The 13,426-nt window shown below is 40.7% G+C and overlaps 1 protein-coding gene across 1 annotated transcript; it reads left to right on the forward strand.

The window, feature by feature from the left end:
- Positions 1–4,450: 4,450 nt before the first annotated feature.
- On the forward strand, positions 4,451–9,528 carry stard7 (StAR related lipid transfer domain containing 7). Its single transcript, XM_069702801.1, has 8 exons — positions 4,451–5,112; positions 5,414–5,577; positions 5,697–5,746; positions 6,100–6,210; positions 6,425–6,507; positions 6,612–6,711; positions 6,809–6,893; positions 7,190–9,528. Exons 1-8 carry the CDS (start codon positions 4,664–4,666, stop codon positions 7,366–7,368), a joined length of 1,221 nt encoding a protein of 406 aa, XP_069558902.1. The 5' UTR covers positions 4,451–4,663; the 3' UTR covers positions 7,369–9,528.
- The last annotated feature ends 3,898 nt before the right edge of the window (positions 9,529–13,426 follow it).

Here is a 13,426-nt window from a genome sequence, read left to right on the forward strand (position 1 = left end):
CCCCCCTCCCCCCTCCCTCCACCTCCCCAGCTGTTAGAAAAGCTCGTCATGTGATCAGTGCGTTGGTGCTCGTCGAAAAAACTCACTGAGGAGTCTTTTTTTTTTTTTTTTCTTTCATAGTATTTCTTTTCTCTTTATATACGTAAAGCTGACAACCTACAAACACTACAGAGTGTAATACAACACCACTAAAATAATGCTCACTGTTTCTTTAGAATTAGCACCACAGACATTACATTACATTTAGCTGACGCTTTTATCCAAAACGACTTACAATAAGTGCACAACAAGAATCAGACCTTATTGATTAAGCAGTAAATGATTTGGATGCCTGCATATTAAGAACATGCATTCTGTGGTGGAAAGCAATTCCGTACATTTACTTAAATACTCTACTTGAGTTCAGTTTTGAGGTACTTGCAGTTGAGTTTTACCATTTCATGCTACTTTAAACTTCCAGTCCACTACATCTCAGGAGACGTTGTGTGCTTTCTCCTCGACTACATTTAATTATTTCTCAGATACATATTTGACACAATTGATAATACCACCAAATTTCAAAATACAAAACATTGTTAAAGATTAAATCAGTAGTTTACAAAGCAGTGTTTAGTTGGGGTCACATTTCACATGTCTTGATTCCACATAAATGATCCCATATTTCACCAAAACTAAAAAGGATTAGAGAGAAGAAAAAAAAGTCCAACAACTGAAAAAAGACTTGTGGATCAGAATTTTTCTTTCCTCTTACATTAACCTCATCATCTGATGACAGCTCAGATTTATCTGCTGTCTTACTTTTACTTAGATCATGCAGGACTTTACTTGATATGGAATATTTTTACATTTCCATATTTGTACGTTTACTTTAGTAAAGAATATGTAGTTCTACTACCACTAGATACATGTCTGTACTTTAACATACCAGCATATGGATAGATACTTCTATTTACTGCTATTTTATTTTATTGCTTTTCTATTATATTATTCTATTCTATTATTATTTTATTCTATTGTTTCTATTATTGCTTCTGTATGTATGCTGCTGTGGCAAAAAAATTTCCCCTCGGGGATTAATAAAGTATATACCTACCTACCTACCATATACATGTCACAAAATAGGCTATTCAGAAACTGCACTTATAGGCCAATTTAAGTAGTATCTATCTATCTATCTATCTATCTATCTATCTATCTATCTATCTATCTATCTATCTATCTATCTATCTATCTATCTATCTATCTATCTATCTATCTATCTATCTATCTATCTATCTATCCATCCATCTATCCATCCATCCATCCATCCATCCATCCATCCATCCATCCATCCATCACCCACCCACCCACCCACCCACCCACCTATCTACCTACCTATCCTATCTATCCCTACTATCTATCTATCTATCTATCTATCTATCTATCTATCTATCTATCTATCTATCTATCTATCTATCTATCTCATGAGGTACATTTTTTTTAATCATTGCATAAATTATCACCAATTTAAACCTTGCAGAGAAACAGACACAAATGAGAGACTCAGCTTTCCTAACGATGGGAAACAATGTCGCGTCAAAACATTGCAGGAAAACAGCCGGTGGTGGTGATGTTAACTGCATTACAGACGACTTGTCACACATTGAAGTGCACCCGACCGGATAACAACATTCACCCTCGAACAAAAGTCGTTTTCTTTGGTCACCATTCTTTTATTATGTTAATCGAGAGATGTGATATGCTGAATGGAAGAAGTGCTCGATAAGCATAGCAAAGTATGTTGGGGTCCGATAAATAGTTTGGGACAAACGTGTTTTTGTGTTTGCACGTCAACCACGATGTAGAAAACAGCGAGGCTTCTCTAAACACATCACTTGCGTAGCTGACCGGGTGTTAATGACAATACTGCACAGACGCACAGACGCTACATTATTACCATTGGAGCCCACTCCCTTTATTGTCTCTGCCTGTTTGACGTCACCTCTTTGAAAGTCATGGAAAATTTCAGCGGTCCCCTGTGTATTGGGCAATTTTTAGGATCGGTCGTGGTCATTTTAATTATTGTTCTATAGCACCTGAAGGCAGCATTTCTTAAAGGCGGTTACATCAAAACTTAGCAGTCCAGGACTTTTAAACCAGATGTCCAACCGTAACCTCCAAAGATGTCATCTGCGTCTTCTTTTACTCCCACCTCAGCCAAACCCAGCAGTCATCCTTGTTTACTCCCTTAACACGATATCTATTACAGTAAGGTGACCAGTGGAGCCATCGATGTCAGGAAAGGACAAGGAGGTCATGTTACAGCTGTTTGTTTAACAGCCTCGACTCCTACGTATATCCGATAGGCTATTACACAGATCTAATTAGAAAAATATTCGAATTAATACTACGTGGGATTTTCTGTTCAATGATCAAATGTCAGACTCCCAGGACAGACATGTGATGGGATATAACCACTATTTGTGTAGGCTATGCAGTATGAAAACTAATGATTGTGTGGATTTGTTTGCTTTGGAGATAACTAAACTGATACAAAGCACATCATGTGTTTACATGAGGTTCTCCAAAAACATCTTGTCTCATGGTTTTATGATAAGCCTACTTAAATCCTTCACAGCTTTCACAAGTAAGACAGGATCTGTTTTTACCTAAATTAAGTATCTTCCCCAGTTACAGTTAGTACGTTGTCTATTGTATATTTTAAGTATGCTTATGCTTTTAAGTGTGCTTTGTATTTAAACATATTTACAAATCACATCACATTTTCATTATTTTACACTTTTGTAGCTTATGTTTTACATAGCACATATATATATATATTTTTTTCCTTATTTTTCTATATTGTTGCTGTATATCGTAATATAATGCGCCTACTTTTTATATATCTCTTTATCTCATTATTTTCTAATATGCTTATAATTTCTCTGCTGGTTTGCTATGTGAGCAATTGTAAAATGACCCAATCAAGAATTTCTGATTCTGATACAATTACTTCATCACTAGTAAATATAGCTTACTTGGGCCTATATTGAGGTTATATCATAGCCTCTGACTTATTTTAATACATATTTTTGATGTGACTTTGCACAATTTTTTTTTTTTTTTTTTTTTTTTAATGAATGGCTGAATGTGACAGCGTCAGACAAAGGGGACAATACATGTGCTGTTGGTTCCTTGGGGAGCACACAGGGCCTTTTCTTGGTTGAGTCCAGTGCTTACAATTTCTCTGCTCATTTAAGCAGCCAGATTATCGGGTGTAGCCTACATAAGCCTATTTTTCAGCTGTATTTCTAACTTTGAACAAAGAAGTCAGATGAATCAGGTATCCAGGCTTCTGGACTTATCTAACACTATCACGCTCTGCGTGGTTAAATAGCGTCATCTGGCGAACATTATTTTAATAACATCTTACATTTTAGGCTTTCTTTCCTACATCAAAGATAGAAGTCATCACTCCTTTTCATTAATTTATTAAGGCTTTATTCAGCTACCCGAGAGATCATTGAGGGCGACCCTCATTTACAATGACATCGGGTCGATTACAAAACAAAGAAAAGGAAAATTGAACAATAAGTCATAATAGGCAATAACGGTTTAGCTAATAAACAGCCATTTCATTTTCACATGAAGGAAGATTACCTAATAATAACTTTAGTCAATAGAAACCATGTTTATTACAGCAAATCGTTTCTTTTTACACCGCTGTCCTTCTGAAATCAAGCTTGCCTAAAGCATAGCCTCACGTATTTTAATACAGCCGAACATCCAATAATGCTGTGCTCATTCACATATTTTTGTTTCTGTTGACAAGACCACAGGATGAGTTTGATATAGTGACTGAAACGGGGCCCATTAAGACGACATTTGAACCCGCAGTCACTTCCAAGCCATTTCCAAAGTGCTGCTCTGCACTGCTTGAATTTTGTTTTTTATATTGTTCTGACAAGATCAACGTATACGAAATGTAAAGACAACGACTGCGGTGTGATTTCGTCTGTATCCGCGAGAGATGGCAGGTATGTTTATCTTAAATGTTTCCACCTCCGCCACCACGTGTCTCCGAGTTGGCACCACTAGAGGGCGACACCAACTTCCTGTCCTCGGTGAGTTTTGGTAGCGGCGTGAAGCTGTGCAACCGCACTTGCTGATGCCTGAGCTGCTGGATTAGACAGACTCCGGCTCGGACCAATGACAATGCCTCTGGGGGGAAAAACAACAACCAATGAACGTCCGAGTTATATTTTGTAAGGCGGGGTTTCAGGAGGGGGGCGTGTGTGTGAGAGGAAGTATGAAAAAGGAGGTCAAATGCGCTGCTGGAGTTTGAAAAGCGTAAGGGAGTCTCTGGGAAGGCTGTACAGGTCGACAGTTAAAGTAGAAAGATAGATAATATCGTGCAGTTATTCCAGTTTTGACTCGGTGATAAGAGCGGTCGGGTTTTTTTTTGTGAGCGCGCGAGCGGACAACGTTAGCTGATGCTAATGTCGCGTGTTTGGCAGAGAGCTAGCATTTATAACCCAAATAAAGTTATGACTTTCACCCTTTAAAAGTCAGCGTTATTATCCGCATCGAGGTAAATAACACTCAGTTCGTCAGCTGACCTCGCTGCGTTGCCGTTGGCATTTCGTTGCGTCTTTTGGAAACGTGCGTCGCGGTCACAGCTGCCATGCTCCACTCCGTGTCCCGTCGTCCGATTTGCGACATCGGCGTAAACGCAATGAGGCTCCGGAGCTGCAGGTCCCTCCGGACCGCGGCCGAGGAGGGCAGCGGAAAGCCGGAGAGGGTCCCGTGGCTGGGCAAGAGCGTGGGCCTGCTGCTGTCTTGGCTCCAGAGGGCAGGTGGCGGCGAGGCCGCGGGACCCGGGCGGAAGAGGAAAGGTTTGCTTTCCATATTTGCGGACCACTGCAGCTTTGTGACCGGTCAGAGGGTTCGGCGCGCCTGCCAGATCGGCGAGCTGTACTCCGACCTGTACTCCGAGAGAACCAGGAGGACCCTGGTTGTCAACATCTGGCGCAGGTTTCAGAGCAAGCACGCCCCCACTGGGAAACTCATCGCGGCCCTGGCTGGTGTCTTCATGTGGGAGAACGAAAAGATCCAAGATGAGGACATACGCAGGTGGGAAACAAATCTTTTTAAATGCACGTGTGGATGCGTTTGTGCTTTGACACGCACGTAACAAATACAGCTTTCATACATACCATCAATGATTTGACTGAGCGATGGGGCCTTACGTCTTTGTAAAGGATCATTTTCACACTTCTGGTCGCTGTACACGTTACTAAAACAGTTCATATCGTGTTTTTCCTTTAATTTGTCATGTATTCACTTACAGCGTTGCATTTTGTTACGACCGCTTTGTAGTATGAACTGTGCAGTCTGCTTAAACCTATATATATATATGTGCATTCCTTTGAAGGTGTGGACTTGAGCTGCAGGCTCTGGAGACTGTCAAACATCTGAGCACATCTTCAGGGTCTCAGGTTGCACAACAGGTACCCGGCTGGGAAGTTGTCCTGGAGAAGAAGGATTTCAGAGTGTGGAAGCGACCCATTCCCAACAGTCACCTCTATGAATACAGAGGTCGGCACACTCACAATCACACGCGTATTACTGGGGCTTCAAAAGGCAGATAATTGAACACTCAGTTGGTGTGATTTCTGATCAGTCAGCCTCCTCTTGTTTCTGTGTTTTACTTGCAGTGCTGGGCTCCTACAACGATGTCACACCAAGACAGTTCTTCAATGTACAGGTACACACTCCTTAAATCTTTTTTTTAATTTCAACTATTGAAGAGATTAAGTGAAAGCGACTTGGCTACCAGCATACAACACGAAGCCATGAGAAGGTTGGAGAGAGCTGCACTTGTAAGTCCTCATCAGGAATTTAGATGTGCAGCAATGTCTTTATTCCTGAAGTCTGAACTTCTGAACCAAGCAGCATCTTTGTTTTTGTGGCAGTCAGACTTTGTCATGTGATTTCATAGACTGTGTTTTTTTAGATTGTTTAGGATTTTCATAACCAAGCTGCACTTCCTGTCTGTGTGTTGCATAGCAGCAGCTGCAGCACTCTGTGCCATATTTATTTCCGTTTCCTTTTCCCCAGTTGGACACGGAGTACAGGAAGAAGTGGGATTCTCTGGTTATCAAGCTTGAAGTGGTGGACAGAGATGTCAACACGGGCTCTGAAGTTGTGCACTGGGCCACACACTTTCCTGTGAGTTTCTTGATTGTTATTAAACATCGAGGTAGGAGGCTATATGTGCTACTTAATGTGTGATCACTGGGCACTTTTTAATTTGTATTGTGCAAGCAAAAGTGTCACTGACCTTTACCTTTTGGTTAAGGGCAAGTAAGAGTTCCGTCATATTCATCAGTTTGTGTTTTAGACCGTCAACTGTTATGTAATCTTGTTCGATCTCCCTCCACAGTATCCCATGTATTCGAGGGACTATGTGTACGTGCGCCGTTATGATGTTGACTTCAACAACAACCTGATGATCTTGATATCCAGGTGGGACTTGATGTGTTTTTGGAGCCAGCTACGTTTGAGTGTTTGATACATTTAGTTGTATAAGGAAAACTAAAGACTTTATTGCGTATAATTCTGTTATGTAGAGCTGTGCAGCATCCCAGAGTCCCAGAGACTCAGGACTTTGTCAGAGTCCATTCATACCAGTCACAGATGGTCATTCGCCCTCACAAGTCCTTCGATGAGGTTTGTGCTGAATGTGATGCGACCCAAACGATTAAACTTTCATCCAGGGTTCTGTGTTTCGAAGATGCCGAGTTTGGTTTTGTGTTTTTCTTCACAGAATGGATTTGATTACCTGCTGACCTACAGCGACGACCCTCAAACTGTCTTTCCCCGATACTGTGTGAGCTGGATGGTGTCAAGTGGTGAGCTCTTCCCATTGGTTTAAACTGTTTGGGGCTGCATGTCATGTTTATTTTCATAATTATATTTAATTACGGATTAAATAATGCTTCTTTTTTTGTTGTTGTCTTAAACCTCAGATATATTCAATTTACAATTGCTATAAGCATCAAATCTTCACACTGGAAGCTGGAACCTGCAAATGTTCAGCATACATTTCCATTTCTGTGTATTTTTATACGGCCTTGTATACATTACACGTCTTTCGACTGCATATTTTAGCCTGATTATGACAAAGCTCTCCCTTAATACTCGTCAGGTATGCCAGACTTTCTGGAGAAGCTGCATGCTGCCGCCCTGCGGGCCAAGAATTTGGAAGTGGGGATTTACGACTACACAAGTGTCATCAAATCCAGCGACTCCAACCGGCAGCCGAGCCAGGAGCGCCTCACTGGAGAAAACACGCATACAGGTGGTCCTGGGCAGATCTACGCTTGAGATGGAGATTTTTATACACCGGGGCTCACTTTGGTGTGGTTTTTCACCTGTGCTCGAGTCCAAATCAAACCCTCCAACCCCGACTGTACGAGTACATTTATATGAACTGGAAATGAAGGTTGCAACCTGCATTTAAAGACACATGTCCATCCATAGATGTGGTGATACTGGTCAGAGATGAGATGTCAGAAGAACAATGGACCGTGTTGTTGACAGCGTTATTGTCCTTTGGTGAAAACATTGCTATGGAAATTATCATTTAGGTTTCTGGTCCTGACACTATTGCTACTCAGCCGATGCCACACTACATTTTTGCCCTCTTTGGCAAAGATGTAAATCTTGCAACCGTTAGTAAGATCAAGCCAAATTTCCTAACTGTAGAGATATTTTTGCCAAAGCACGATTTCTCTCATTTTACCGTTGTATGGCTGGTATTCTGTTGTTTGACCGCTCAACTTGAACCCCTGGCATCCGGTGGACAGTATCACTGAAATGTAAAGCAATGGCCATATTATGCACTGACAGAGGAAGAACTGAGGCCTCTGATGTGAACACTTTGTAACATGGTTCGTGGGTTCATAGATTTAATGCAAGTGGCATCCCGTTAACTTGCAGCATGAGCGATTCATATGACTGGAAAGCGGGCACTATTAAAAAAAAAAAATAATAATAATAATCACACCAGTTCTGGAGGAAATATCCACAGAATTAAAAAAAAAAAAAAAAGAAAGAAATATATATATATGTATATATATATACATGTTAAAAAAAAAAGGAATATATATATTTAAAAAAATGTAGGGCTTTTCTTTTATGCTTTGGTGATGCCATCGGTTTGCTGTCAGCGCAGTTGACGTCTCAGACCTTCCATGTCCATGCGAGTGTCGAAGCTGCGAGCCTTCTGAAGATAAACCAGTCCTTCAGCATTAGGGGCATAGTGTCTTACAACAACCACATAAATCCTCAGATACAATGGTACTAATGTGCTTCTAGCATGGCAATCACACCGAGACACGTTTTTTAATAAACCAATGCCCTTTTCACAGTAATGTAGAGCATTTGTGCCACATCATAAAACCGTTAGCATTTCATATGATTTAAAGAAGTGAAGTCGTCCCATTTCAGCTCCGTCTGTTTTGTTTTTCTGGCGTTCATCAACATGGATTGCACTCTTGGGCGTTATGGGTGTTTGTATTTTCTGTGTGTTACTGTAGATCTTGTACATTCATAGAACCACAACCTGAATACTGGAAATCTCTGTTTTTATGAATCCATCAACCTCTGAAATGTTTTTCTCCTGAATTGTGATTCTACAGTTTGCGTTCAAGTGAGTCCTACTGAAACTCCACAGACGCCATCCTTCCAATTCGCCCTTATTGCATTTGTAATTAACTGTACGCAGGGGGGGGGTGTTATGAATGTTCAAAAAGCACCACAAGATGTGGAATAAAACCGCCTAATAAACTAAACTGTTTACAGCCTGACAGACTGGCACAAATACCCTGAAATCCTTCGTGTTAAAAAAAAAAAAAAAAAAAAAAAAAAATCATCTACTAAATTTTAATGTCCTACTTTGCATGTATGGTACATCAGAGTGAACCAGCTGTCTCAAAACCAGTGTAGTCGGTTCCACTTTTATGACGTGAATATTAGTATATCCCCAGTGTGTCACAAATATATCTATCTATATCCTTTCGTGAAGAATTTCTTGACATTTCATTTAAAAAAAATTAAAAAAAAATGGCCGCGCAAGATGAGATAAACTTGTTGAAAATGTGACAGAGAAAGGATATGCTCGTTTTTGATGTTAATGGCCAAACAACTTACGAGAGCATTGTAACCCAATAAAACATTATGCGATATTCGCTAATGTTTCGCTTGTGTGTGAATGTAACGGTTTAATGCTGTCATTTGTAGCCACCTGCGTGCCATCTGCAGTAGTCCAAAAGCGTCGTCACTTAAACGACTTTGTTTTCCCTTTTTGCAGGCAGTATAACGTTTGTTGTGATTAGCTACCAGACGTGAAATACATCAGGAGCAGGTAAAGGGATTGTGTGGATACGAGCGTGTGCACATGTAACGCGTATGATTTAAAAAAGTGATCGAAATGGAAGAGCGACTAATCGGATCAAATAAACAAGATCTTCATGTGAATCTCAATTGTGTTCAGCTGTTGACTGCACGGAGCTCTTGGTTTTGATGCTTTACTGCTGGAGAGGAAGGTGATTAGCATTGTGTTTGTGCAAAATAGCCGCTGTGGTCCAGTCTAATGGGATAATCTGTACCTGTAGTCCCTGTCTGGGCTAAGGGTGAGTGACAGATTGCACAGAAAGGCTCCACAGTTTACTGAAAGCACCAACTGGTCATGTTGGGACAAAAACTACGCCGTCTCAAAACCATACTGGTGTACTACATGTTAATTGTCTTAGTACTTTTGAAGCAGTTAATATGAAAAAAAAAAAAAAAAGCTTTCTTCTATAAAAAAGGAAATCAGTCTTGACTTTTGAAAGCAGCTGCTAATCAAACTTCTCAAGATTCATTATTAATATTTGCCAGCTGATAGTCGGTCCTTCATATCCTTAATACCCTGCAAGTGTATGAAAACAGTGGGCATTAACAGCTCTGTCCATAATCAGCTGTATGTACAGTAGTGTGCTTCCTGCCTGATTTGACTATACTGTCACTTCTTGCGTGAACACAATCGTTTTAGTGTTGATCAACTCTTGCTTGTGGGTTTTGTTTGAGTGACTTACCTTGAAAGGTGTTACTGTGGCTTATGGCTGACAGAAGGGTGTGCCAGCAACTCTGGTTGCTATTGTCTTTTTGACTTTCAGTTTAGGATGCCCAGTCTGACCAGAGAAACTTCTAATGGCTTTTTCACTTATCGGACAACGAAAGCTGTAAGTAATGAATTCTTGTCTTACTTTAATTCCACGATGACTGAATTAGCTGCTTCAAGTAGCACCTGTGGTTTTCCTGACAAAAAAAAAAAAAGAAGCCTGCTATGCATTTCATTATCTGAATTTGACACGCAGGCTACAACCGAGGCATTATGAATAGCACGCCACCTCATCCATGGTGGGAAAGGCAGAAACAACCATGACAGTGTGGATCCTTTGAAGTCTGGCACATTCAAAGAAGGAAGAACTTTTCTTGAGATATGTTAGATATCACAAATGCATGGATAAATACTTCTCCAGGTTAGAGCCCACTTATTCAGTTTAGCGTTACAAGTCAAGGCTGTTGGTGTTCTTGATTGCTGTAATGGAATTTATGACATTTAACCGAATATATTATAGTGTATCATCACGTAAGACCCGCAGCACATGAAGTGTTGGAAAAAAAAAACAAACCCAGTATTGATTTAAGTAAGAGTCATAAAGAAAAGAGGAGTCTGGTTTTCACATTCCAAATTTATTGGTTCGATGCACTAGACGTGATTTGACTCATCGGAGAACACGAGCTGCATTTAAGATAGATAGCCCAGTTCTCTATATAGAACAGAGGTTTATAATTTGATCATCATTTCAAGAAAATAAACTGAGGCACTTCGGCTCCTGTGTTTCCGTCACTGTGCGGCGTCTCGAGGTTTGATTTACAGGTCTGCGATGTGTCCGCAGTCTTTACAGGCGACACAAAGCCACTGAGCACTTACTGTAATGGACCGTTTCCACAAATCTGCCATATTCTGACCATCCAGCTTGTGAAAAACGACAGCTTTATCCCTATAAATGGGATGAACCCTTTGAGCCCCAATCTCTTAATAATAAAAAAAATATATATATATATATTGCCAGTAAAACACGCAAGATGTTTCAATGATATTTATTGGTCACAGTCCTACATCATGAAATGAAACAACATTAGAATTTATTGATATTTTTCGTGTCTTTAACACACAGGACAGTTATTTTCTACTTGATCAACTTGATCAAGTTTTCTTGCCCTGTTTTACGGTCAGTTTTATTGATACTTTGTAATGTCAAAAAAATGCTATAACTTGAAAATAGAAAGCTGAGTTTACTAAAAGAACAAATGCTGGCAGTTGACAACAGAAGGCAGATAGTGCTCACAAGCCTCCAAGGTGCTTGGCACAACCATGGACAGAAGACGCACTGCATGGTTAGATCAAGCACAATGGGGTCCTGGGCAAAGACAAAAAAAAAACCCAACACAGTCAAAGGCATCCAAAGGACTTGAAAGCTTATTGGCTTGGTTTAAATGTTAATAAGTGAGCGGAGAAAACAAGTAAAACAGAAAATATCTTTTCATTTTTGTTTCGTCCTCAGTTGAGTGTTGTTAACTATCAAAACTCCCAAAAGAAAAGCAGCGTTGTTTTTTTCTGAGTTCTTGTTGAAGAACAGTCCCCGACCGTTCAGTAGCATCCGCAATGCAACGATCAAAAAAAGTCCAAAATCTGTGAGGGAAGGGATCCAGGTTTATGAGTAGGTTGTATTAAAACAATTACCACTGGCTATACGGGGGGGATTAGAAAAGATTTGTAACAAATTGCAATTAAAAACAGTCACAGAATAAAAAAAAGATTAGTCATAGGTCGTGCTCACTGCGGAAAAAAGGGCTACACCCTTCCTGCGCACAAACTGCGTCAAACCCCACCCTCTCGCCCTTCACGCCCGACTCTAACGGACACAATTGAACCAAAAATTAAGAATTTCACCTCTATTTTGAGCTTCGAACATTAAATATTCAACATGATCAAAAACAGATTTATCTCAGTCCTGAGAAGCGGTGATTTAATTCAATTTGTTTCCTAGTCAGTCCATTGGGCATTCTCAAAGTAATCAATGGAAACATAGTTTGGGTGATTGATCTGTGATCTTGTTAAGAGCTGCAGCATCTCATTGAGTCCCGTCCCTGAAATTTTGCTAGTAATTGACTAAATGCTTGCCTTGGTGGCTTGAGACACCAATTACCTCGAGAGTTAAGAGTTTGAGCAATATCGCTGTTGTCCATCTGGGGACCTTCGCTATCTCTTAAGAGCAAAGACACAACCGCTTCTGACGTTTTAGTCCTAACTGCGTTAACGGTCACAGAGTGCAATGTCAAGAGTCATGATACCATCAAGCTAAGAGAGCTGCTCCTCCAAAAGGTTTGACAATCTTGTTACCTTCTCTTGTGTCTCTGTGAGTTCCCCAGGGACATCTTACTAAAATGACAAAGCACGGGATGATAATCAACTTTGAGCTCAGGCAACTAAACCACTTTGTGTGATGAAATGGCACCGTGATGCATATTAATGCGCCAAAGAGAAACCCTGCGTTTGCAGTGACCAAATGGTACGGAAATGGGAGTACTTTGGGTGGAAATGGTGGGCGGTGGCAGTGAAACAGACTTCTGTTTTTCCAGAACAATGAAGATGTTTCAAAGGGATGCAATGTTGCTGATGGGATGGTGGGATGTTTTTTTTTTGTTCACAGATGATTATGATACAATACTATGTTTTCTTACCTTGTTTTTCTTCGAAGATCGCTTAGCTCACCTTCATTCGGGAGTTGCCGTTAAGTCATTTATAAATCTTGGGTACAATTCAAAATCTGTCTGAAGCATGATCTGATTTAAAGCAAAAAAAAAGAAAAAAAGACATCAAACGTTCCTCAGACCAAAGGTCACAGTGACCAACCGAACAAACTGTCCATAAAACACTACAAATATTAAAGTTACTTTTAACTTACTCTGTATTTTACTGACTTCCAGCATCTTTCTTTGGAAGGTCACTTCTACTCTTCTGGTCTTTCCAGGAAACTCACCTTTCCATCCGCTGGCTTGATGTAAGTTGCAGGCGGTTGTTGGGCGACGAAGCCGGCTGAGCGCTCGGAGCTGTGTCTTGGGGTCTTCCAGCTTGCTCGACTGGAGACAGACTGTCCTGACTGCGTCCTCGGAGCCCTTCAAGTCCCCATCTCCTGCCCCTCCTTCGTGCTAGGAGGGGTTGGTGATGTTCTCTTGGGATAGGTGCACTGGCAAGGAGGACTTGGTCAGGCTGGGATTGGACGTAGGTTGGGGAGCTTGGGGGGGCCGTTGGTTCCGCATTTCATAAATA

The sequence above is a fragment of the Brachyistius frenatus genome, unplaced genomic scaffold (assembly GCF_029030835.1).
Source record: "Brachyistius frenatus isolate BFR_SWC_R1_liver_20210118 unplaced genomic scaffold, ASM2903083v1 Contig_3, whole genome shotgun sequence".
NCBI classification, from domain to species: Eukaryota; Metazoa; Chordata; class Actinopteri; family Embiotocidae; genus Brachyistius; species Brachyistius frenatus.